General features: G+C 35.5%; 1 protein-coding gene across 1 annotated transcript in view; it reads left to right on the top strand.

Annotated features, from left to right (window-relative positions):
• The first annotated feature begins 1,652 nt into the window (after positions 1 to 1,652).
• The window catches only part of LOC131004001 (uncharacterized), a 40,417-nt gene continuing 17,733 nt past the window's right edge, over positions 1,653 to 24,336 (top strand). The window contains exons 1-2 of the mRNA XM_057930572.1: positions 1,653 to 4,618; positions 4,725 to 5,146. Of these exons, the coding sequence (XP_057786555.1) occupies positions 1,653 to 4,618; positions 4,725 to 5,146 (3,388 nt within the window). The remainder of the gene's footprint in view (positions 4,619 to 4,724; positions 5,147 to 24,336) is intronic.

Here is a 24,336-nt window from a genome sequence, read left to right as displayed (position 1 = left end):
GGTCAAAACCAAAACAAATAAACGAAAACCCGGAAAGACGATGGCTGGTAAGACGCCGTCGCCAAAGTCCAACCAAAAGAAAAAGGAAAAAAACGACATCCAGAGAAACGCTTTCACCAAGCAAACCCAACAAGCAACAAAAAAACAGGACGTGGGCCGGTAAGACGCCTTCGCCCACGTCCCAAACCAACCCCAGTAAGTAGAGAAGTTTGACCGGTTATACGCCGTCGCCAAAGGTCTCTCACTCACCTTAAGCAAGCCAGAAGGCATGCGTGGAGAATTCCTTACCCTCCTGAACAAGAGCTCACCCACAGGAATCGTTGGTGGAAACAAACGAGCAGTGTTGCTCATCAAAGGAACGAAGGCCGAGCCTTGTTCACGCGCAGCTCCCAGAGCTGCCGAGAAATTATAAGGTCATGTTATAATTACAATTAAATTGAAAATTGATGTATTTTCTGGTCAAGCTACAAAGTCATGTTATAATTGCTATTAATTTGAAAATTGATGTATTTTTTAGTCAAATTATAAAGTCATGTTATAAATCAGAAAATTGGCAAACTATAAGTATTTTCCGGCAATAATCCCATAATTTTATACATAAGGGAGGGTGGTATAATTTTATATTACCTTATAAAGAGTGGATAAATATATTATCATTCAAACCAAACAAAATACAGAAAATGTATTCCCCACTTTAAGTGATGAATTTATACCTCATTATATTATCCATCTATTTAGAGGGATAAAATGCTAACACACCCTTATAGCAAATGAGGAAAAAGAAAGAAGGAGTTTAAAGGAAAAAATGTTTATTTTATCTTTATTTTTTTATGATAAATTTATCAATAATAAAAATACATCATACAATATATTAACCTCAATATATCAACGTATTTATATATTCTTTATTCACAATATAATTTATTATTATTATTATTATTATTATTATTATTATTATTATTATTATTATTATTTGTTGAATGAGACCATTTTTTCACTCGAAATACATCAACCACTTTTATTAAGATTGCCTATCAATTATCAAACTTCCATTATTAAAACTATAACGTTTTGTGTCACGAACTATTAGAAAACTACTGTCGAGAGCAAAGATTTGCCGATCAAACTTCGATTGTTCATTGGCCAATAAATCAAATTCCTAAAACTTATAAATTCATTTATTATTTTACCAAATATTTTATTTAAAACTAAAAATAAACCATAATTTATATATTTATCTACACTTATCTCTAAATTCAAATAGACAGGTAAAAGAGAGTAAACTTTGGGGCGTCGTCGTCAAGAAATCTGTCGTTTTGCAGGGGAAAGGAATCCCTGCGACCAACAGTACTCTCAAACAAAGAGAAAATCTTGATTATCATCTCAACATAACAAAACAATTCTTCTTTTATTTCATTGTTCTGTTTTGTTTTCTGTTTATACGAAGAAGCACCTGCTTTTCAACATTTCCCGATGTCTTCTAGCATAGTATTAAACTATTTAATGGATATAATGATGAGCTTTTCGATGAGGAGATTCGTTTGCAAGCTGAGCTTAATGTTGCGCTTTCTAGAAAAAATAATTTTCTTCAACAGAAAAGCCGTGCCTCGTGGTTGCAAGATGGGGATAGAAATACGACTTTCTTTCACAGAATGATAAAATTCAAACGGAGGAATACTTTGATTACTCGCTTGAATATTGATGGTGTGGATGTCTATGATCCGAGTATTATTGAGCAGCATATCATCGGGCACTTCTCGGCTCTTTTCATGGATGATGGAAGCCCGAGCGCGGACCCTTTGGAGATTGAGGCGCTTATTGATGTGGCGGTTTCGGATGCTCAGAATAACTTTTTGGTTAGTATTCCTGAGGAGAGTGAGATTGCGGCGGAGGTCTTTGGCATGGACGCTAATAGTGCCCCTGGGCCTGATGGTTTCTCTGGTTCCTTCTTTCAGACTTGCTGGGAAATTATTAAGACGGATGTTGTAAGTGCTGTTCAAACTTTTTTCCGATCTTCTTATTTACCTACTGGTTGCAATTCCAGTACAATGATTCTTATTCCAAAGAAGAAGGATGTTTCAACTGTTGCTGATTTGAGGCCCATCGTTCTGTCGAACTTCTTCTTTAAAATCATTTCCAAAATCTTGGCGTCAAGGCTAAGCAGGATTGCGTCCACTCATATCTCTAATAACCAATTTGGTTTCATTAGTGGTCGCAACATCCATGATTGCATTATGCTCAGCTCTGAGGGATGCAACTCGATGCAACGTACGAATCGGGGTTCGAATATGGCTTGCAAAATTGACATTAATAAGGCTTTTGACACCATTCGCTGGGAGTTCATTATGCAAGTTTTGAGAGCGAATGGATATCATGAGAAGTTCGTCAATTGGATTTGGATCATTTTTAGCTCTGCCCGGGTCTCCATTCTTTACAATGGTCAGCTTTCGGGGTACTTCTCTTGTTCTCGTGGGGTTAGGCAGGGTGATCCGTTGTCGCCAATTTTATTTGGGATTGCGGAAGACGTCCTGAGTCACCTTATCAGCAGTTGTGTGGAATCGAGACATCTTAGTCCGATGGGTTTCAGCCGGTCAACTAATTTTCCAACACACTTATTTTATGCTGATGATATTATCCTTTTTAGCACTGCTACGGTTCGTAATGCTCGCAAGATCAAGGATATTCTGAATTATTATGGTTCGATTTCTGGTCAGGTTTGCAGTCAGGAGAAATCGAATCTCTACTTCGCTAGGGGCGTGACTACGGATAGGAGAAGGGCTATTCAGCGTGTCATGGGTTTCTCTGTGGGGATTCTTCCGATGACGTATCTGGGAGTTCCTATATTTGTTGGTCGTCCGCGGGCCTCGTATTTCATGCCGATCTTTGATAAAATTGTCCAAAAGTTTGCAAGGTGGAAAGGTCTTCAACTGTCTATCGCAGGACGTTTATGTTTGGTGAGGTCTGTCATTCAGAGTTCGATTGTGCATTCGATGATGGTTTATAAATGGCCTAAATCGTTATTGCATTCGCTTGATCGTAAATGTCGTAATTTCATTTGGACGGGTAGCATTGATCAGCAACCGCGTTGTTCTGTTAGTTGGAGACGGGTGTGCGCTCCTAAAGAGGAAGGTGGTCTTGGCATTCGTTCTTTTACCTTAATGAATAAATCTTTTTTGATGAAGCTGGCATGGAAGATGATAAAAGGTGATGATTGGGCTCATCGGATTATGAGGTCCAGATACCTCACGACCTTCAGCTATGCTAAGCAAAATATTGCTAATTCGACTGTTTGGCTCGGCGTGAAACAGGAGATTAATCCCTTGGTGGTTGATTCTTACTCTTGCATCAATAATGGTGCTAATACTTATTTTTGGAAGGATGATTGGCTGGGTTATATTTTGGTAGATAAGCTCAAAATTCCTCACTACATGCATGATTATCTCCATTTCTCTGTGCAAGATTATTACTATGATGGTCTGTGGCATTTCTCGGCTTCGTTTGTGAATTATTTTCCTGAGGTGGTGGCTGATATTTTATTGATCCCTATGAGCGAGGAAAAAGATTCTAAATATTGGAAGCATTCGCTCAAGGGGAACGTCTCGGCGGCTTTAGCCTTCTCCAAGAATTGTCATCGTTACACTATGGTGAAATGGGGGACATGGATTTGGGAACCGTACATACCGATTCGTCGTTCGATCTTATGCTGGAGGATTCTTCATGGGCGCCTTCCAACCTTGGATACTCTTGTTAGACAAGGTATGGTCACTCCTAATGGTTGCCCCTTTTGCTATATGGATGCTGAAACCATTGAACATATCATGTGGAGCTGTCCTAGGATTAGTTACGTTTGGGAAACGTTTCTGGACTGGTTTCATAAAACGGATCTGTTAAGTTGCTTGGATATTCACACTTTTTTAGTGCTGGCTTGGAATGCTGCCTTCAGCCCCCAAATTTTGGCTTTTTGGAAAGCAGGCATTATTTCCATCCTGTGGAAGATATGGGACTGTAGGAATGCGCTTGTTTTCGATGATCTCCGTTTTGAGGCTAAGTCGATTCTTGTTTTTGTTAAAGCTTATTTTAAAGAGATGGATTCTAATTTTTCACGGCTTGGTACCATCAAGAATACTTGGACTGACTACGTGATTGTTAGAAGTCTTGGAATTGGCAGTCGAGCTGCTCCTCCCCCTCACATGGTGGAGGTTTATTGGTGGCCTCCGGTGACTCATTGGATTAAGGTCAACACCGATGGCTCTGCTAAAGGGACTCCTGGTCGTATTGCCGCGGGAGGAGTTTTTAGGGATAATTTTGCTTCTGTCCGTGGCTGTTTTCACATAAAGGGTGGTAGTGGGTTTGCTTTTGAAGCTGAGCTTCTTGCGGTTATTACTGCTATTAATATTGCTCATGAACGTGGCTGGCTTCATCTTTGGGTTGAGTCCGATTCGATGTATGTCGTGCGGTTGTTGGAGAATCGCTCCACGGATGTTCCCTGGCGTTTCTTAGCTTCCTGGAAGCAGGTTCTGCATCGTCTTCATGGTTTTTCTTTGATTGTTACTCACATCTTTCGTGAAGGAAATCACCCCGCGGACATAATGGCCAATGATGATAGACAAGAGGGATGGTGGCCTTATGCGATTGACGATATTAAACATGCGGTGGCTCGTGATTTTTCTACGCATAGCTTTGTTAGAATGGTGCTTTAAGGTGTTAGTGTCTGTTTCGAATAGGTTGAATGCTTTTCGCGACAGGTGCGATTGCTTCGTTGGGGTTTCGATTGTCTGCTGGTGTTGGGATGGTTTTGCAGGAGGGTGGGCGATTTCTGGTGTTAGGGTCGGGGTGTCAGCGGTGTCTTTTTTCAGTGCTCGGGTGAGCTCGACACTGGGAGCCGACTGGTCGGACCTCTTGGATCTCCGTGATCGGCGTGTTTCTACCGTTTCACGTCGAGCTTGCTTGAGGGGCGGCAGTTTTCGTCGTCGATGTGCCACCTCTTGGAGTGTTATCTTCTTCTTCCGTTTGCATGGTTTTTCTTGGGCTGCTGATTTTCCTTTTAGCTTCACTAGTTGTGCCTGGTGTCGTGCTGTTTCTGGTTTTCAGTTTGGTTCCTTTTTGGTTGGTCGTGTTTTTGCTTTTTCTTTGCTTGTTCTCTTTGGTTGGTTTGCTTTGATGTGTTCGGGAACCGAGCTGCTTAGGGGTGATGGTTCGGCCGGAATCTCTGAAGTTGTCTCACTTCCGTTCCCACACAGCTTCTTTTTTGACGAGTACTCTTTTTCCCTTTTAAGGATTTTCCGACCAGGTTTGCCTTAAAAGGGTTTTAATGAGGCTCGGCCCTTAGTTTGTTGTTTGTGCACTCAAGGGTTCTTGGTTCTTTTTTCTCTTTCTCCTTTTAATAAAATTTAATTTAATAAAGTATTAAACTATTTAGAGAAGATCAACTTTCAATATAAACATTCTATTCCCTCCGTCCCATTAGTAGTGTCCCACTTTTCTTTTTGAGTTGTCCCATTCCCTTTATGATAATATTCTTTCTCTCTATACCTAATATTTAAATAATTTTTACAACTCACTTTATCTATTTTTTACACACTCCTTAATCTCCGTGCCTAAAAAAAGGGACACTACTAACGAAACGGAGGGAGTATAAATTTTATATTCCCTGAACAACCCAAAAATAACTTTTTTTTTTGAGGTATAGAAAAACAAAAATGTTTTTAATTTGCATAGAAATAATATGTTACAACAAGAATGTCAATGGGTGAATTTTACTCGGACCGAAACCATGAAAATTATTCTGATTCTGAATTTAGAACCATCCGTTAATTATTGAATTTGAACCGTTCCTGAACCATTAAATGACAAAATCAAATGGTCCGAATAAGATAATTACACATGAGCCAAATAATACACATACCCAAAAAAGCTCAGAACTAATTATGTTGCCATTCCACCCCCAATCACCCCTCCCCCCCAACTCCCCACCCCAACCCTTAGGACAATTTTTTTTTTCAATTTTTTCGCCACCCCCTTCCCCCCACCCCCCTGAGATAAAAAAAAAATATATTTTTTTCAATTTTTTCGACCCCCCACCACAAGATATATATATATTTAAATTTTTTCGCCACCCCAGATTTTTTCATTTTTGGATATAATTTTTTTTTAAAAAATATTATTTTCTAAAAATTAATTTTTTTTAAAAATGTTAACGGGTTCATGTCGGACTAGACCCGATACAAGTGGGTCGGATCGGGTCTGGACCATTAGGTTCTGGGTCTGAGTGGGTCGGATCTAGAACCGAAACCAAAACCATTACTTTATATCTTAACAAGTAATCAACGATTTCGGATCGATCCGGGTCAAACCCGTCCATTGACATGCTTAGTTACAACTTACAAGACTAGCTATATGAAATATTTTCTCTTATATTTGTTCATGAAACTGCACCGACAAATGATGGCATCAATCAAACGGTACGGGTGGAATTTTGTGTGTACGCGAGCATGAGATGCATCAATCAACTGTACGATACTTCATCCACTCTGTCTCATTATAAATGTCTCATTATTTTTTAACACAAAGATTAAGAAATGTGTAAAAAGTAGATAAAGTGAGTTGGTGGAAATTATTTAAATATTAAGTATAGAGAAAAAATATATTGCCAAAAAAAGAATGAGACATTTATAATAAGACATTCTATTATGAAAATTGAGACATTTGTAATGGGATGGAGATAATTGTAGTTTATCTTTTCCTTTTCGTCTTCCCCTTCCTCGTGGTTATATACATATAGGACTTTCCGTTTGATCACTCTATAGTAGTAATAATAATTTTGGCCACAGCTTATAGGTGTGAAACGTTATAAAAATTGATTATGGTCTATATATATTTACAAACTTATTACTGGATGTATTTACACTCTCTTGATTTTTTACTTCACTTTTCGTTTTATTTTTTAACTTAACCTTTTTTTAAAACTTTAATTTAGAAATCATAATTAGAATCATAAATTTTATAAATTACGCACAATTTCATTTGTTTGATACTGATTCTATCATGGGAAAGTAATCTGATTCCAAAATATTTAATTCATATGTTTGGTTAAACTATTATCAAACATGGAAAGTAAAAAGAATTCCGAAAACAAGAAAAATAGTGCAATTTTCCAGGATTTTTATTCCCCAACTTTTCTTAGGTATTTTTCCCCTCATTCTTAGGATTCTTGTATTTTGCATTGTGAATTATTATTATTATTATTATTATTATTATTATTATTATTATTATTATTATTATTATTATTATTATTATTATTATTATTATTATTATTATTATTATTATTATTATATAAAAATTCTGAATTTAATTTTAGAATTATGAATCATATAATTAACATTAATAATGTAAGTTGTTGCTACTAAAATAATTGATTAAAGAAATTTTTATGCCTATTAAATTACAATTTAATTCTTTCATATCTTTATTAATTATATATATTTAATGATTCAAATTCAGAATCCTAATAATTATTTTTTGTATTTCCGAACACAAGAAAAATTTTCCACATAATCATTTTTCTCGGAATAACATTCCGAATTAACATTACTTTCCTGACAAACAAACATGCCCTCAAAGGTATTGAACTAATAAATTAGGTTTTTAATTTTTATATAATTTGATGATCCTAGTTATAATTTTTAAGATATACTAGAGAAAAAAATAAAATTTTAAAACGAAAAAAAAAATGGTAATATGATTTACATTTGCGATATATCAATCCTCTATATGTATCTAATTAAAAAACATCTAAAGAATCCAAAAGATTTAGCCAATGCAAAATCGAGACACCAAAATCTCTCCCTTGAGCTTAAACGACTTTGATTTTTGCAAAGGTTCGCGCTTTACTTCACTTTCTCATCACTATATATTCTCACCAGAGTCACTTGCTTTGGCCCCATCTTGTACTACGTCAGAAGCTCAGAGCTCACTAAGAAATTAAAGAAATTCCATCTCACCTCGTTCAGTGCCAAATTTTCAAACTGTCGATAAGGGACTGACTTGTTCAAGTATGGATATTTACACGAGAGTTAGCATAAAAAAAATTTGGACAGCCGTAAATTTGCTTTTTGAGCTTAGGGAGAACCCTAACGAGCTTATCAGTTATGATGATTTAGTCACTTCCTATAATAAATTGTTATCCTCTTTTAATTGATTCAACAATAGGTAAAACGAAAGCACAAGAGCAACCTCTAAGCATTTCTTTTTTATAGCGTTCAATCTTCTATAAAAATAAATTAATTTTCATTATTAATAGTTCACAATCTTATATATTTCAATTAGAGGATTGACTCAAACTTAGCAATTCTCAATTGATTGAGAAAATGGGACAAAAGTAACACAAATTAATTAAACTATTAATTATAACAAGTCACTGCAAAATAGTAAACAATTAGTGTGGATGCTATGAACTCAGTCAATATATTAAAGTAGCCTATTTCATATAGTAAAATTAAAATTTAGCCTATAGGATAAAAACATAAAATTTTATTCACTTTTTGCGCGAAAAGACCGAAATGACCCTCCTTAAAAATGGGCAATTCTCGCGGATTATTCAATTTTTAGAAGAAAAAAAATGGTGCAGATTATGCACTGTAACTGGAGAGATTCTTACGCAATGCCCTCTACCGTTCAATTTTATTGGAGATATTTGATCGATTAAAGATAAAAAGATTTTAGATAATTAATTAATGTTCTTGAATTCACAACTAAATATTCTTGAATTCACGATCAGATCTATGAATTCACAACTAAATGTTCTTGAATTTACGACCATATCTATGAATTCACAACTTGATATTCTTAAATTCACAACCATATCTATGAATTCACAATCAGATATATGAATTCACAACTAAATGTTCTTGAATTCACAACCAACAATAGGTTGTGAATTCAAATTTTAAAATTTGAATTCACAACTAGTTGTTTTGGTTGTGAATTCAAACTTTGAAATTCAAATTCACGATTACTTAAATTCACAACCAAAATAAATCTTGGTTGTGAATTCAAGTTTTAAAGATCGAATTCACAACTAGTTGTTTTGGTTGTGAATTCAAACTTTAAAATTCAAATTCACGACTACTTGAATTCACAACCAAAATAAATTCTGGTTGTGAATTCGAGTTTTAAAGTTCGAATTCACAACTAGTTGTTTTGGTTGTAAATTCTCGAATTCACAACTAATTTGATGAATTCACGGTTGAATTGCTAGTGTTAGTTGTGAATTCGAGTTTTAAATCTCGAATTCACAACCTACTCTATTGTTAATTGTGAATTCACAACTAATGTTTTTAGTTGTGTATTCAAACTTTAAAACTCAAATTCACAATTACTTGAATTCACAATCAAAATAAATTTTGGTTGTGAATTCACAACCAAAAAATTCTGGTTGTGAATTCCGTTGGGTTGTGAAATGTGAGAATTTTTTAAAGGGTGGTGTTTAAAGGGGTAAAATGGTAAGTGTGGGTATTTTTTAAAGTTTTTATCTTAGTGGGTAATTTTTAAGTTTACTAAAAGAAATAGGCTTTTTTCAAAATCCACTCAACAAAATATCATATAGAGTGTGATCAATTAGAAAACTTATTGACATCTTATTATCATTATCAGTTGAACTAATAATAGACGCGATCTTAATTAGTTAATCGCTTTTTAAGAAAGTCTTTTGATATCTTATTAGCTTGTGATTAATCAGTTAGAAAATCAACTGATTAAGTTATGTTGATGATACTTTGTGTATCAGCTGAAGTGGTAAGCTGATGAGTTGTGTGCTTGCTTATGACAATTTAAAAAAATGTAACTGAAAGAACATAAACTGAAATAGATACAGAGATTTTCACGTGATTTGGAGAAACACCCCTACGTCCACGACATGATAAATAGGTGAATCACTTAACCTTAAGATTCCTTATTTTAGAGTTGCAAGTCTGTTGATCAGTCTTGTAACCTTAGACTGATCCACGGGTTAACTGATCATGACAGGATTCTAACCTTGCTTTAAGACTATGAACACTATGCAACTTACTTGTTTTTTATCTCTTACAACAAAATCTAACATACGGCAGGGTTCATTGTAGAAGATGGATTCCAACTATGAGTAATGAAGAACAATGTTTGGTATCAGACTACTTGATTTCTAGGTTAAGGATTTCTAGGTTAAGGATTCAAGAGATAATTTGTATCAGAACTTGAATGCCTTAAATGTTGGGTTTCCCTTCTAGTTACTTATGCTGCACTGAGTGAGCTACAATTTTTAGCTTGAAAGCTTGAGTAATGAAACAGCAGTGTTTCTAGTAGATAATTGGATCGCCAGTAACTAGGAGGGTATTTGGGTATTTATAACCGTGACTCTTGAATAGTTCCATTGGAGAGACATCTTCAAAGTTATGGACTATCGAAGAATTTGAAATATTCCCTCATCGTACATCATTTTCGACATTCTGCAACATCGTACATTGACTTCTTAAAAAGGTTGTACTTATTCTACGATATCAAAAGATATTGAGGGACACGTCTTATTTGTCTCCATATAAATCTTCAGCTGATCTTAAGTTGACTCCGTCTTTAATAAGTGGATGTCGGGTTGACTGTACTTTAAATTTTAGTAGACCTTGTGCTGATCAACTGACTTCATCAACTGATGTGGTTTAGACAACTTCTTTAACTTTGCATCTTTGCTGATCTTTGGGCATTAAGCGACTTGAGCTGAGACATTTTCTATTAGTTGGTCTATGATGAGCTGACTTTTTTCTTTATGTGGAGTTTTGCTTTTTTACAATGTTACATTAACATGTCAACATGTCACAGCCCGCCCTAACTAATGATAGTTAAGCCGAGTGATCTACGACTAGGGATGGGGTTAAAGAAGAAGGGGAAGAAAAGGGGCGTCATTTATAGCCGTAAAACTTACTCATCTTAATAAAATTCGTCATTTTTATTCATGAATACTCAATTGAAAATAGTCTATGAAAGACAGCATAAAACTTAATTAATATCATTAATCAAGTTATACATCATATGAAACCATTCTCTTAAGACTCAAAGTATGACATAACATACTATAACATCAACAACATCTTGCAGCGGAAAGTAGCTAGACATATGTATGAAGACATATTCTAGACAGGTTAACTATTTATTAACAACCCTGGAGACTCCGCTCATTGCAGCACCATCATCACATCAGCTCAACCTGCACATTTAGAAAACATATGCAGGGCTGAGTACAAAAGCACTCAGTGGGCACGTATGCCTAGGTATAAAAATACATGCTTCAAAATTGTAAATTGTCATGCCATCATAAACAGTACAGCAAGGGAGTTTTTCGCTAAAAAGGCCCAAGCTTACTAAGTTCATTTGTGATTCTTAAAGTTCGTCTGCAGACTAAGTTCTCTTGTAATCTATCATATCTGGAACTGTGTGCCGGAGAGGTGGCCACCTCTCACGGTCACTTGACCGGCCAACCCGCTAGATGACTCACGGTCACTGGTGTACACTAGCCCTGGCAGGATAGCTATCAACTGCTCAGGACCTGAATTCGATTGCATCATTGACAAAGCCAAAGCAGATAGATATCATACTAAAATTTAAACATTTTATGGCAAGACAATACTTGAAATAACTTTAACTCAAAGATTTTGTCATGAAATAACTTGCTTGAACGTAACATTTAAACTCATTTGATATATATATGAAACTGAAATTAACAGTTAGATCATCTCATGCATTCATTCGTATAAGAGGCCTACGACACGCAGGGGATCTCTATATACGTATAGTAAAAGTAATGCCCACCTGATTGCAGTGTTTTGCTACTTAAGACAATGATTCTCTTTCCTTAGCGCGATAGGTTACTCAGACGCTTTTGTTTATTTGAACCTTTAATAACACGAAAACATGTGTTCGAGTGAATAATAGAAAAGATAACAACAAATGCAGTGAATCACTATTCACTCATTTCTCTAACTACCCATATTTCCTTAAACGACTATATCTAACTCATATACAATCGTTCTTCCTTTATCAAAATACTTCATGTACCTTTGAGGATGTAGGAAATTCCATTTTATATTATTCATTTATTTATCTATTATAAATAAAGAATAATTCTATAAACATAAAACGTTTTCCTTTTCCCCATTTAATAATGTCAATCACCAATATATATATATATATATACACATCAATAGCTCATTTATAAACTAAAAGTGATATTTTATCAACAATAAAACTTTAAAATTCTTAATAGGAATTATTTTGAATCATTTCCATCTCAACAAAACTGTATAGATTCAACTTCAACTAATAAACTGCTTTTACTCCGAACTCGTATGGAGTCGAATTTTATATCAATAGAAACCTCTTTGAGTCTAGTTTAATTGAAAAAAAAGTGTGTTGAAAAACTCCAAGTAGTTTAAGAGATATAGCGATTTTCCCATCGCCTACCAGATTCGGCAGTTTCTGCCAACTGAAAGTCCAGATTTTTTAAAAAATAGCAAACGTTACCGGAATAACCTCAACTTTTATATGCAGATATCTAACACATATATCTTCATACAATAAAAATTTGAGAGTTAAATATCAACATATGGTTACTGAAATAATTAACCTAATCATCTGCCTCACGACAGTTTCAGCAGATACTGACAGTAGACTTCTCAAATTTTAAAAGGGTAGTAAACGAAGTTCAAATAACATGAAACTTTGTACAAATATTCACCACACTCCCATCTATACCCCAGAAATTTCCCATAATATAATAGAAACGGGAATGCATTGAAATAAGGGCGTCAACTTACCCTTGTCCAAGTGAGCACTAATGGAAGTTGTTCGCCGGGGTTTTTCTGGTCGTCGTTCCGCGATGGGGTTTAGCCGCGAAGGTCTACGACTTAGTTTTCCTCGTGCGAGATAGATCAGGCTACACAACGGTGGTTTCTTGATCCTTTTTCGTCGTAAGGATAGTGAGAAACGAAGGCCGTAAGTTGGCCGGTGGCTAAGTCGGGAATTCGACGTTGGCCTCCGAAGGATATTGTGGCCTTTGGTCGGGAAAATATAGAGAAGGTTTCGGCCTTTCGATTGTTGGGTTTGGTAGCTTGAAGATGGAGGAACGAGTACACGTTCTCGGTTCAGAGCCTAGTGGCCGGTCGGCGAATAAACGGCCCGGCGAAGGGAGCTCACTTGAGCTCTTGCAAGTAAGAAATTTAAAATTTTCTCTTGTTTTACCTCACACCTCTCGCACTTCTGCACTTCTTCCTTCTGCAGAACTCACCTCAATTTATAGAGAGGTTGAGGTGGTTGGTGGCAGCAAATGTTGAAGAAATATTGCTGCCATTTTTGAACACTTTGGTCTCGGCGTGATCATCTTCTCCTGCCATCTTTGAAAACTTTGCTCTCGGCGTGATCATCTTCTCCTGAAATTGGGGCTTTTTGGGTGTGATGGATTGCATGGAAGATATTGCAGCTGTGAAAATTGTGGATATTTGCATGATTTTCTCTTGCTGAAATCTTGACTATTTGGATGGGATTAACTGCGGAAAAATGCAGTTTTTGAAGATGAATAGTTGTGATAATGATATATGTTGGAGGGGTTGGTGTAATAGTGTAGTGATTCGACTATTTATCGTGATCTAATTTCTCATAGTTCGTACTTGTTTCTGTAATAATTCTCTAATTCTCGTTTAATAAATACTCGTCGTATTTATATAAATTAAATTCTCAATCTTGAGATTTAATACGTGAAAGTCGAAATTAATTCGCGACTTAATACTAAACACATATAGCGTGAAATAATAAAATTATTATTCACATAAGCTCAAGTTATAATTCTAACAATTCGATTTAAATAACACGATTTATGAAATCGGTTATAAATCTAAAATTTCTAATACTATTGATTAAATCAATCAACTGGTAGCTAAACCAATAATTTAATTATTGGTTTGATTCATGATTGAATATTAAATCGCAGCTCTGTATCTCTTATACAGACTTTTGCTGAAATAATATTATCTGAATAAAAATAGTCACAATAAATAATTAAAAGAATTTTATAACTAATGCACATGTTTAATCTAATATATATTTAAAAGAGCGGGGCATTACATACTACCCCCCTTAAAATAAATTTCGTCCCGAAATTTGCATACCTGGTATTCTAGCTTGTGATACTAGTCATTCGTTTCATTCATCTCTTTTGTAGCCTTTTCCATCCTGTGATGGTTCCACTACATGACGAGAACAATATTATTGCCTCGTAACACTTGAACCTTACAATCTAGTCACTAAACTGATTTCTCTTCATAACTTAAGCCTTGAGCTTAATTGGACTATCTCATCTTTCTTAATCACATACTTTTCTTAACTGCGAGACGTAATATTCAGTGTATACATCCACAATCCTCCACTAACCATTAGTGCACTATTCCTGACTTTCGTGAATCCTTTCGTTTTTTCTTATTCTTGAGGTGAGACACATTTTCTCACCAATATCCATTTTCATTTCGTGCTTTCATAATCCTTTCTTGCAATTCACACTTAACTATTGATGCAACTACACAGCTTGATATTGTCTCCGGATGGTGAACAATTACTAAACCGAATAAGGCAATCACCAATCAGTACTTTATATTTAGTGGTGAAACATCTTATCTTAATTTCCAATTGATGGTACCATCATAATTCTTCACTAATTCGAATCGTCTCTGTTGTCTTACATTGAAATCTCTTTGCTCGAAAAAGCACTTCAAATTCTTGTCAGCTATAAGGACCTCACACTTAACTTCGTAGAGATAGTATCTCCAAATTTCCAACACGTGCACAACCACAACGAGTTCTAAGTCATAAGTCGAGTAATTCAACTTTGGGGCTAATGAGACATAGTGCTCAAGTTCTCTGAAGTTTAAAACAAATACTTGCTTCCTTTGAACATTCCTATTGATGGAGCTTTTGACACTTTAGCCGAAACAATCACCCTTCTAGTGTGAGGTTGTTGGCTCTGAGGTTGGGTTGGATCTTAAATCTTATTCTAAAGTTCTTTTTCTATTCTCAAATTTTCTGTTGTTTTCTTCATTCCATTTTCTTTCCTTCACCACATCTTGAGGTGGTGTATATCCAGATTGTGTCGGAGTCTTCCCATTCTCCCTTGGTAGCAGTGATTCGATGGTGAGAGTCTTGCTCGTTGGTTGCTCCTACGTAATATTTCTTTGGCTTGGTAGGGGAATTGAATATCTCATGACGCCATTCGTTTGCGAACTCCTTCACGCGTTTCTCATAAGTGTCCACCACATTTGGAGCACGTCCTGACATTTTGTTGAAAATCCTATCATACTAGTTATCTGCCCTGGTTCTCCACTTGGGATTCCAGAAGTTGCTTTGTTTCTACCGACTATCGGTCAAAAGATAGGTTGATGCTTAGTGTATCTTTCTAACTGTGAGAATATCACCTTCTAGTACTTCGAGAATTGACAGCAAACTAAGTCATTCTAGTCATTACTGTGTTTATCGTGGTAAAATAAGATCTTATTGTGACAACTACATAGTGTGAGTCTATACATTGGGATGACGCCCTACTCAGGATCAAAATCCTAATTGACAATCACCGAGATCTTAGTTATATGGGCTGACCAGACCCAGCACGATGAATCACTCAGTCAAATGGGAGCTTCGCCCTCAATCATGTCAACTTCTTATCTCTTATAAAGCTCTAAGTAAACTTCTAACTTAAAACACTTACTAATAAGTATTTCATCATAAGTTATTGATACCATGAAAGTCCATTCTATGTTGTTCTAGCCAAGCTATCACGACTAACATCATAATCACAAGCAACATAAGTTCTTATGTAAAAATTTAATCTCACCGCTATTGAAATAGTTCAAATGAATCCTTAGTCTTAAGGCATTGCCTCTATGTTGTAACATCTCTATGTTAAACATTTCTATCTTACCAGTCTTTACTTAAATCGATCAAGCGGTGCTATCACGATTAACATTCTCAAAGCATTCTTGGGTGGTACTCAAACGGTTTGTAAGAGGACCCATCATTCTAATCGTATAGGCAGCTAGCCTAAAACGACAACATAAAGCTTTCTCATTCTTTCATACATACATACTTCTGTTTCTTTTGAAACCTTAACATATATGGACATTTAATGTCCCTTTCATGAAAACTTTGCTTATGCCGGAAAGATTCAAGGAATCTAACTCGACCATACATACATACATACATTGATTCGTTAAGGGCTCGGGTTGTCCCAAACACGAAATACATTCATTGAGTCGTTATGGGTTCGGGTAGTCCCAAACACGACAAAAAGCATTCACATAGCATCGTAAACATAAGGCGCACATTTTCTTGAAAAACTTTCATAACATCTGAAATACATATATGTATATTTTTGAAACTATTATTGTACCTTTGTTGCGGCAGTGTGACTGCGAGCTGAGGGTTACTGACATTCTTAGAAGTCTAGAGATACTATTCTAGACTCGACATCAAAAACTTATGATTATCAGAGACATGAAAGGAAACTTATGCTCTATCTCATATTCTATCTCCTTACTCAACTCTATATAAACTCTCCACTCATCTCAAATCCTTAAGTTCAAGGATAGGTTTCAAGAAAATCATGGTTCCAAGTCTCGATTTGTCTCTCATATAAGGCTCGTCTAATCTCATTCAAACACATAGACAACACAAGCACCTAAGGCCCATAAGAAAAAAAAACACAATCAAACATTATCAAAACATGCTTTGTTTTTACACTGACTCAACTTCAAAATCTAACCTGTTCTGACTCCGACACCTCCTGGACTCGAGACTCATACCAAAAGAAAGGTCTTCGAGTCTAGTTTCATATATAAAAAAAAAGTAGAGTCAAAAACTCCAAGTATTGTAGGAGATATGACTGTTTTACTACAGTCTACCATATTCGGCAGTTTTGAGCAATCTAAAACTTGGATTTTTGAAAAATAGTAAACGTTGTCAAACTGGGCTCAACTTTGGTAGATATATAGATAACCCAATAAGGTTAATATCATAAAACTTTTGAAATCTAGATCACAGAGGAAGCCACTGAAATGAATGACTCTTTCTCCTGTTCTCTGAAATTCTCGGTAGTAATGTGCAGTTTAGGTTTTGTATTTTATAAAAATTAGTAAACGAAGTCCAAATGACTTGAAATTTTACCGGTGTGCTTAAGACTCATGTAGGGATTTTCTATAAAATTTTCAAAGCTATTAGACATCTAAAAACCATCGATCACAGTAGGTCAGTAGGCCTACGAAATTCACCAAAATCTCATCTCAAACTCTTAAATGCTCAACCCAACATCCTTCAATGAAAACCAATCAAAGCTCATTTTAAACACATATAGCACTTGAAAACATTCAAGCACATTATAATACTCATCATACTCAATCTTGACTCTCTTCTTACATCATAACCTCAAATCTTAAGTAAAACATTTCAACGAACGCATCATTAAAATTCTCTTCTCATTTTCGTGCTCAAAATTACTCAAATACTCAAACATGATCTCATTCATCATATAAATCATTATACACATATAGATTCCCTTTTATCATGTAAACTAAACTCTAATGAAACTTCATGTATCATCATAAAACTCTTAATAAAATATGACAAACTTTCACATAATGGTCATAAAGCAATTAGACCTCATTTTATCAATCATCGACTTCTCAAAATATGAAAACTCAAAAACTCATACAAACTAAACTAAGTCAAAAATTTCTTAGCCAACAAAAGACTTACTCAAACATAATTATACACTAATATCATGCTCAAATACATATATCTTAAGCCAAAATCACTTAAATAACACATAGGCAAAAAGTCCTGATTTTTATTAAAGTAAACTCTTTGAAATTTAATAAACACACATGATACCTTAATCCATTCATAGATCTATCAATCTTAGCCAATTAATCTCACATATAACCCATCAATTTACAAATTAGAGCATAGATACACATATCCCTAATTTTATTAAACTAACTCATATCAAAATCATCAATTGACATCATATACTCAATTTACTCCCTCCTTAGAATAATGTCCACGTTCCACATAGGCATTAAGTGCAAGGTTCTTGTTTTCATCTTTAGTGGTCCTAACTCAAATTCTAATTTAGAAATCATGTGAGAAACTGTAGTAGCTCTTCCTACAGGAGTGATTACTCTCAACTTGGGACTAGCTCGTTTTGGTTCGAGTTTGAAGGTAACATGCTTCAAACACTTAAAGAATGCAAGGCTCCTGTATTAAACAGGATTCTAACTGGTGCATCCAATATCTTGCCCATACTACCTTAAAGTCCTGCCTTAAACCAGCACTTAAAACTCAAACATCTCTTCATCAGTATCCATCTTCTGATGAGCGAACGTGATAGCTCACAGAGTTCTCAATTATACTCTACAATCGATTTCTTTCCTTGAATCAAACTTCGATAATAAGTCTCTCGCTGCTTACTGTACTCCTCGGTACATATTTCTCAAGAGTAGCCTTGAATTGTTCTCAGGTGTAGTTTACCAGTTGCTCGGGTGTTAAAGTCCTCTGACGTGCCTCTCACTAGTCTTATACATCAAGAGAATCTACTAGGATAACTTAAAAGTTGTAAGAGTTCAACCCTAGAATGACATCAAAACAAATTGTTTCAAGAGACTCAAATGAATGACCAGAGGGTAGAATGAAGTAACTACCAGGTCGAACAAAAATGACCTAGAGTAAGAACCCATCTGGCTTTTCAACCGAAAGTTGAAACACATGGGTTTATAAACCCAAAACACGTCTACTGAGATTTGGATCATGCGGACTGGCCAGGTCCAACATAATCACTCCCCAGTCACACGGAATATACTATCCCGAACTTGGAAATTCTGTGTCTTCTAAACCCTCATAATACTATACATAACAAAACTTAAGTTGATACCAGCAAGCTAAAAACTTAAACTCAGGGTCCTATGTTCTAGACTCTTGTTTCGAAAGTTCAATATTTTTCGACTCTCCTCTCATGTTGCGGTGGTGGTGGCGGAGTATTATCCCGCCTATCCTTCACATCACACTCTTGATGATATCTTTGAGGCATTTTTGAAATCACAAAAGGAAAACTCAACTCGACCAACGCTCTAAGCATCCTCGAAACTCAAGTTCAATTTACTAACTCAACTTTAAGGAAACCTTCACGGTCACCTTAACATTCATCTGTAAGGCAATAGGCACTCACGAAATGCTAACAAAAAGACCACTCTGGTCAACCTAATATATCCATCAGTAGAATGCCTCTTTTTAGAGGACTTACATAAAGGGGTTATATAAACCCTACAAAAACCATAGTATCTATCGTAATGTCCCTTCTAAACCGACACCATTAATGGTGCTATGTCTCGGTTTGGACTTCCTACGGTAATTGTTACCAGTTAACTCATCTAGTTGCTACTTTAGCACACTAGGAACATCCATCTATTTAACATCAGTAGGGTACTATATTCGCATGCTTATCTATTAGCATGTCAAAAGCTCAAGTATCAATATCTCCTAAGTAAGTTATATACATCGCAATATAATTGAAACTAATCAAAAACAAGGGTGTACTGCTCATACTCTCAAGATCATCCTTAGCTCTAGCCTACATCGGCTTCTCTTCTCATTCTCATCAACTCTAGCCCTCCTCGGCTACTTCTCATCCTTTCAACCCTAGCCTTCCTTGGCTCTAGCAACAGAAATAAACAAAACATAACTTAGCAAAACTCCTACTAAGTAGTACTGTTATCTTAAAACTCAAGCTCAAAACATCTAAATTCTCATCTCGTCCCATCTTTACTCAGTAGGGAATCTCTCTAAACAATGATATTAGATCCCTTAATCTAAATCATCGTGACTCAGTAAGACAACTCAACAATTTTCTCTCAAAGCCATCTCTAAAGACTATGGCTCATGATACCTCCTCAAGTACCATTAAGGTTGCGTGAGCAAAACTCGCGTCACAAAACAACTCAACATATCGTACAATATCTCATTGCAGCATGCTAATAACTCATCATTAATCATGCTATTATACTCAAGCTCATAACTCAAACCAACAAGTACTTAAAGCAATTGCTAATTCTCTCAAGCTTTAGCTCTAAGTTCTCATTTCATCCTTCTACTTAGTAAAAAAAATCTCTCTTAACAATGACATTAGATTCCTTCATCTAAATCATCGTGACTTATCACAACTGCTCAAACAATTCTCATCACAAAACATTTCAAATACATCACATCATAACTCATAATTATGCATCCTCAATCATATAACATCATATGATATAAACGCTCTCATGATTCATCATGTAACGTCAACATATGCTCTTACAACATAATAACTCATTATTAATCATGTTGTCATCCTCAAACTCAAACTATGCACCTTCAAAGTGTAACATCATAACTCATCATATAACCTCAACATCATGCTCTTCAAAATTTAATGTCAAATAAACTTTGAAATTTTACATACCTCGTTGAGTCTGGTGTGATGGTGCGCTGAGCTCACGGTTGTTAATAACTATTAGTCTAGTGACTCATTCTAGACTAAACTCAAGACTTATAATTCAGAGCTTTCCTTCGCTCTGATACCACTTTGTCACAGCCCGCCCTAACTAATGATAGTTAAGCCGAGTGATCTACGACTAGGGATGGGGTTAAAGAAGAAGGGGAAGAAAAGGGGCGTCATTTATAGCCGTAAAACTTACTCATCTTAATAAAACTCGTCATTTTTATTCATGAATACTCAATTGAAAATAGTCTATGAAAGACAGCATAAAACTTAATTAATATCATTAATCAAGTTATACATCATATGAAACCATTCTCTTAAGACTCAAAGTATGACATAACATACTATAACATCAACAACATCTTGCAGCGGAAAGTAGCTAGACATATGTATGAAGACATATTCTAGACAGGTTAACTATTTATTAACAACCCTGGAGACTCTGCTCATTGCAACACCATCATCACATCAGCTCAACCTGCACATTTAGAAAACATATGCAGGGCTGAGTACAAAAGCACTCAGTGGGCACGTATGCCTAGGTATAAAAATACATGCTTCAAAACTGTAAATTGTCATGCCATCATAAACAGTACAGCAAGGGAGTTTTTCGCTAAAAAGGCCCAAGCTTACTAAGTTCATTTGTGATTCTTAAAGTTCGTCTGCAGACTAAGTTCTCTTGTAATCTATCATATCTGGAACTGTGTGCCGGAGAGGTGGCCACCTCTCACGGTCACTTGACCGGCCAACCCGCTAGATGACTCACGGTCACTGGTGTACACTAGCCCTGGCAGGATAGCTATCAACTGCTCAGGACCCGAATTCGATTGCATCATTGGCAAAGCCAAAGCAGATAGATATCATACTAAAATTTAAACATTTTATGGCAAGACAATACTTGAAATAACTTTAACTCAAAGATTTTGTCATGAAATAACTTGCTTGAACGTAACATTTAAACTCATTTGATATATATATGAAACTGAAATTAACAGTTAGATCATCTCATGCATTCATTCGTATAAGAGGCCTACGACACGCAGGGGATCTCTATATACGTATAGTAAAAGTAATGCCCACCTGATTGCAGTGTTTTGCTACTTAAGACAATGATTCTCTTTCCTTAGCGCGATAGGTTACTCAGACGCTTTTGTTTATTTGAACCTTTAATAACACGAAAACATGTGTTCGAGTGAATAATAGAAAAGATAACAACAAATGCAGTGAATCACTATTCACTCATTTCTCTAACTACCCATATTTCCTTAAACGACTATATCTAACTCATATACAATCGTTCTTCCTTTATCAAAATACTTCATGTACCTTTGAGGATGTAGGAAATTCCATTTTATATTATTCATTTATTTATCTATTATAAATAAAGAATAATTCTATAAACATAAAACGTTTTCCTTTTCCCCATTTAATAGTGTCAATCACCAATATATATATATATATATATATATATATATATATATATATATATATATACACATCAATAGCTCATTTATAAACTAAAAGTGATATTTTATCAACAATAAAACTTTAAAATTCTTAATAGGAATTATTTTGAATCATTTCCATCTCAACAAAACTGTATAGATTCAACTTCAACTAATAAACTGCTTTTACTCCGAACTCGTATGGAGTCGAATTTTATATCAATAGAAACCTCTTTGAGTCTAGTTTAATTGAAAAAAAAGTGTGTTGAAAAACTCCAAGTAGTTTAAGAGATATAGCGATTTTCCCATCGCCTACCAGATTCGGCAGTTTCTGCCAACTGAAAGTCCAGATTTTTTAAAAAATAGCAAACGTTACCGGAATAACCTCAACTTTTATATGCAGATATCTAACACATATATCTTCATACAATAAAAATTTGAGAGTTAAATATCAACATATGGTTACTGAAATAATTAACCTAATCATCTGCCTCACGACAGTTTCAGCAGATACTGACAGTAGACTTCTCAAATTTTAAAAGGGTAGTAAACGAAGTTCAAATAACATGAAACTTTGTACAAATATTCACCACACTCCCATCTATACCCCAGAAATTTCCCATAATATAATAGAAACGGGAATGCATTGAAATAAGGGCGTCAACTTACCCTTGTCCAAGTGAGCACTAATGGAAGTTGTTCGCCGGGGTTTTTCTGGTCGTCGTTCCGCGATGGGGTTTAGCCGCGAAGGTCTACGACTTAGTTTTCCTCGTGCGAGATAGATCAGGCTACACAACGGTGGTTTCTTGATCCTTTTTCGTCGTAAGGATAGTGAGAAACGAAGGCCGTAAGTTGGCCGGTGGCTAAGTCGGGAATTCGACGTTGGCCTCCGAAGGATATTGTGGCCTTTGGTCGGGAAAATATAGAGAAGGTTTCGGCCTTTCGATTGTTGGGTTTGGTAGCTTGAAGATGGAGGAACGAGTACACGTTCTCGGTTCAGAGCCTAGTGGCCGGTCGGCGAATAAACGGCCCGGCGAAGGGAGCTCACTTGAGCTCTTGCAAGTAAGAAATTTAAAATTTTCTCTTGTTTTACCTCACACCTCTCGCACTTCTGCACTTCTTCCTTCTGCAGAACTCACCTCAATTTATAGAGAGGTTGAGGTGGTTGGTGGCAGCAAATGTTGAAGAAATATTGCTGCCATTTTTGAACACTTTGGTCTCGGCGTGATCATCTTCTCCTGCCATCTTTGAAAACTTTGCTCTCGGCGTGATCATCTTCTCCTGAAATTGGGGCTTTTTGGGTGTGATGGATTGCATGGAAGATATTGCAGCTGTGAAAATTGTGGATATTTGCATGATTTTCTCTTGCTGAAATCTTGACTATTTGGATGGGATTAACTGCGGAAAAATGCAGTTTTTGAAGATGAATAGTTGTGATAATGATATATGTTGGAGGGGTTGGTGTAATAGTGTAGTGATTCGACTATTTATCGTGATCTAATTTCTCATAGTTCGTACTTGTTTCTGTAATAATTCTCCAATTCTCGTTTAATAAATACTCGTCGTATTTATATAAATTAAATTCTCAATCTTGAGATTTAATACGTGAAAGTCGAAATTAATTCGCGACTTAATACTAAACACATATAGCGTGAAATAATAAAATTATTATTCACATAAGCTCAAGTTATAATTCTAACAATTCGATTTAAATAACACGATTTATGAAATCGGTTATAAATCTAAAATTTCTAATACTATTGATTAAATCAATCAACTGGTAATGCAAGGTCTCAAACGTGTAGCTAAACCAATAATTTAATTATTGGTTTGATTCATGATTGAATATTAAATCGCAGCTCTGTATCTCTTATACAGACTTTTGCTGAAATAATATTATCTGAATAAAAATAGTCACAATAAATAATTAAAAGAATTTTATAACTAATGCACATGTTTAATCTAATATATATTTAAAAGAGCGGGGCATTACATACTACCCCCCTTAAAATAAATTTCGTCCCGAAATTTGCATACCTGGTATTCTAGCTTGTGATACTAGTCATTCGTTTCATTCATCTCTTTTGTAGCCTTTTCCATCCTGTGATGGTTCCACTACATGACGAGAACAATATTATTGCCTCGTAACACTTGAACCTTACAATCTAGTCACTAAACTGATTTCTCTTCATAACTTAAGCCTTGAGCTTAATTGGACTATCTCATCTTTCTTAATCACATACTTTTCTTAACTGCGAGACGTAATATTCAGTGTATACATCCACAATCCTCCACTAA

Source organism: Salvia miltiorrhiza, unplaced genomic scaffold (assembly GCF_028751815.1).
Source record: "Salvia miltiorrhiza cultivar Shanhuang (shh) unplaced genomic scaffold, IMPLAD_Smil_shh original_scaffold_305, whole genome shotgun sequence".
Lineage (NCBI taxonomy): Eukaryota > Viridiplantae > Streptophyta > Magnoliopsida > Lamiales > Lamiaceae > Salvia > Salvia miltiorrhiza.
The sequence above is the reverse complement of the archived record's forward strand: the minus strand, read 5'-3'. Positions and strand labels throughout refer to the sequence as shown.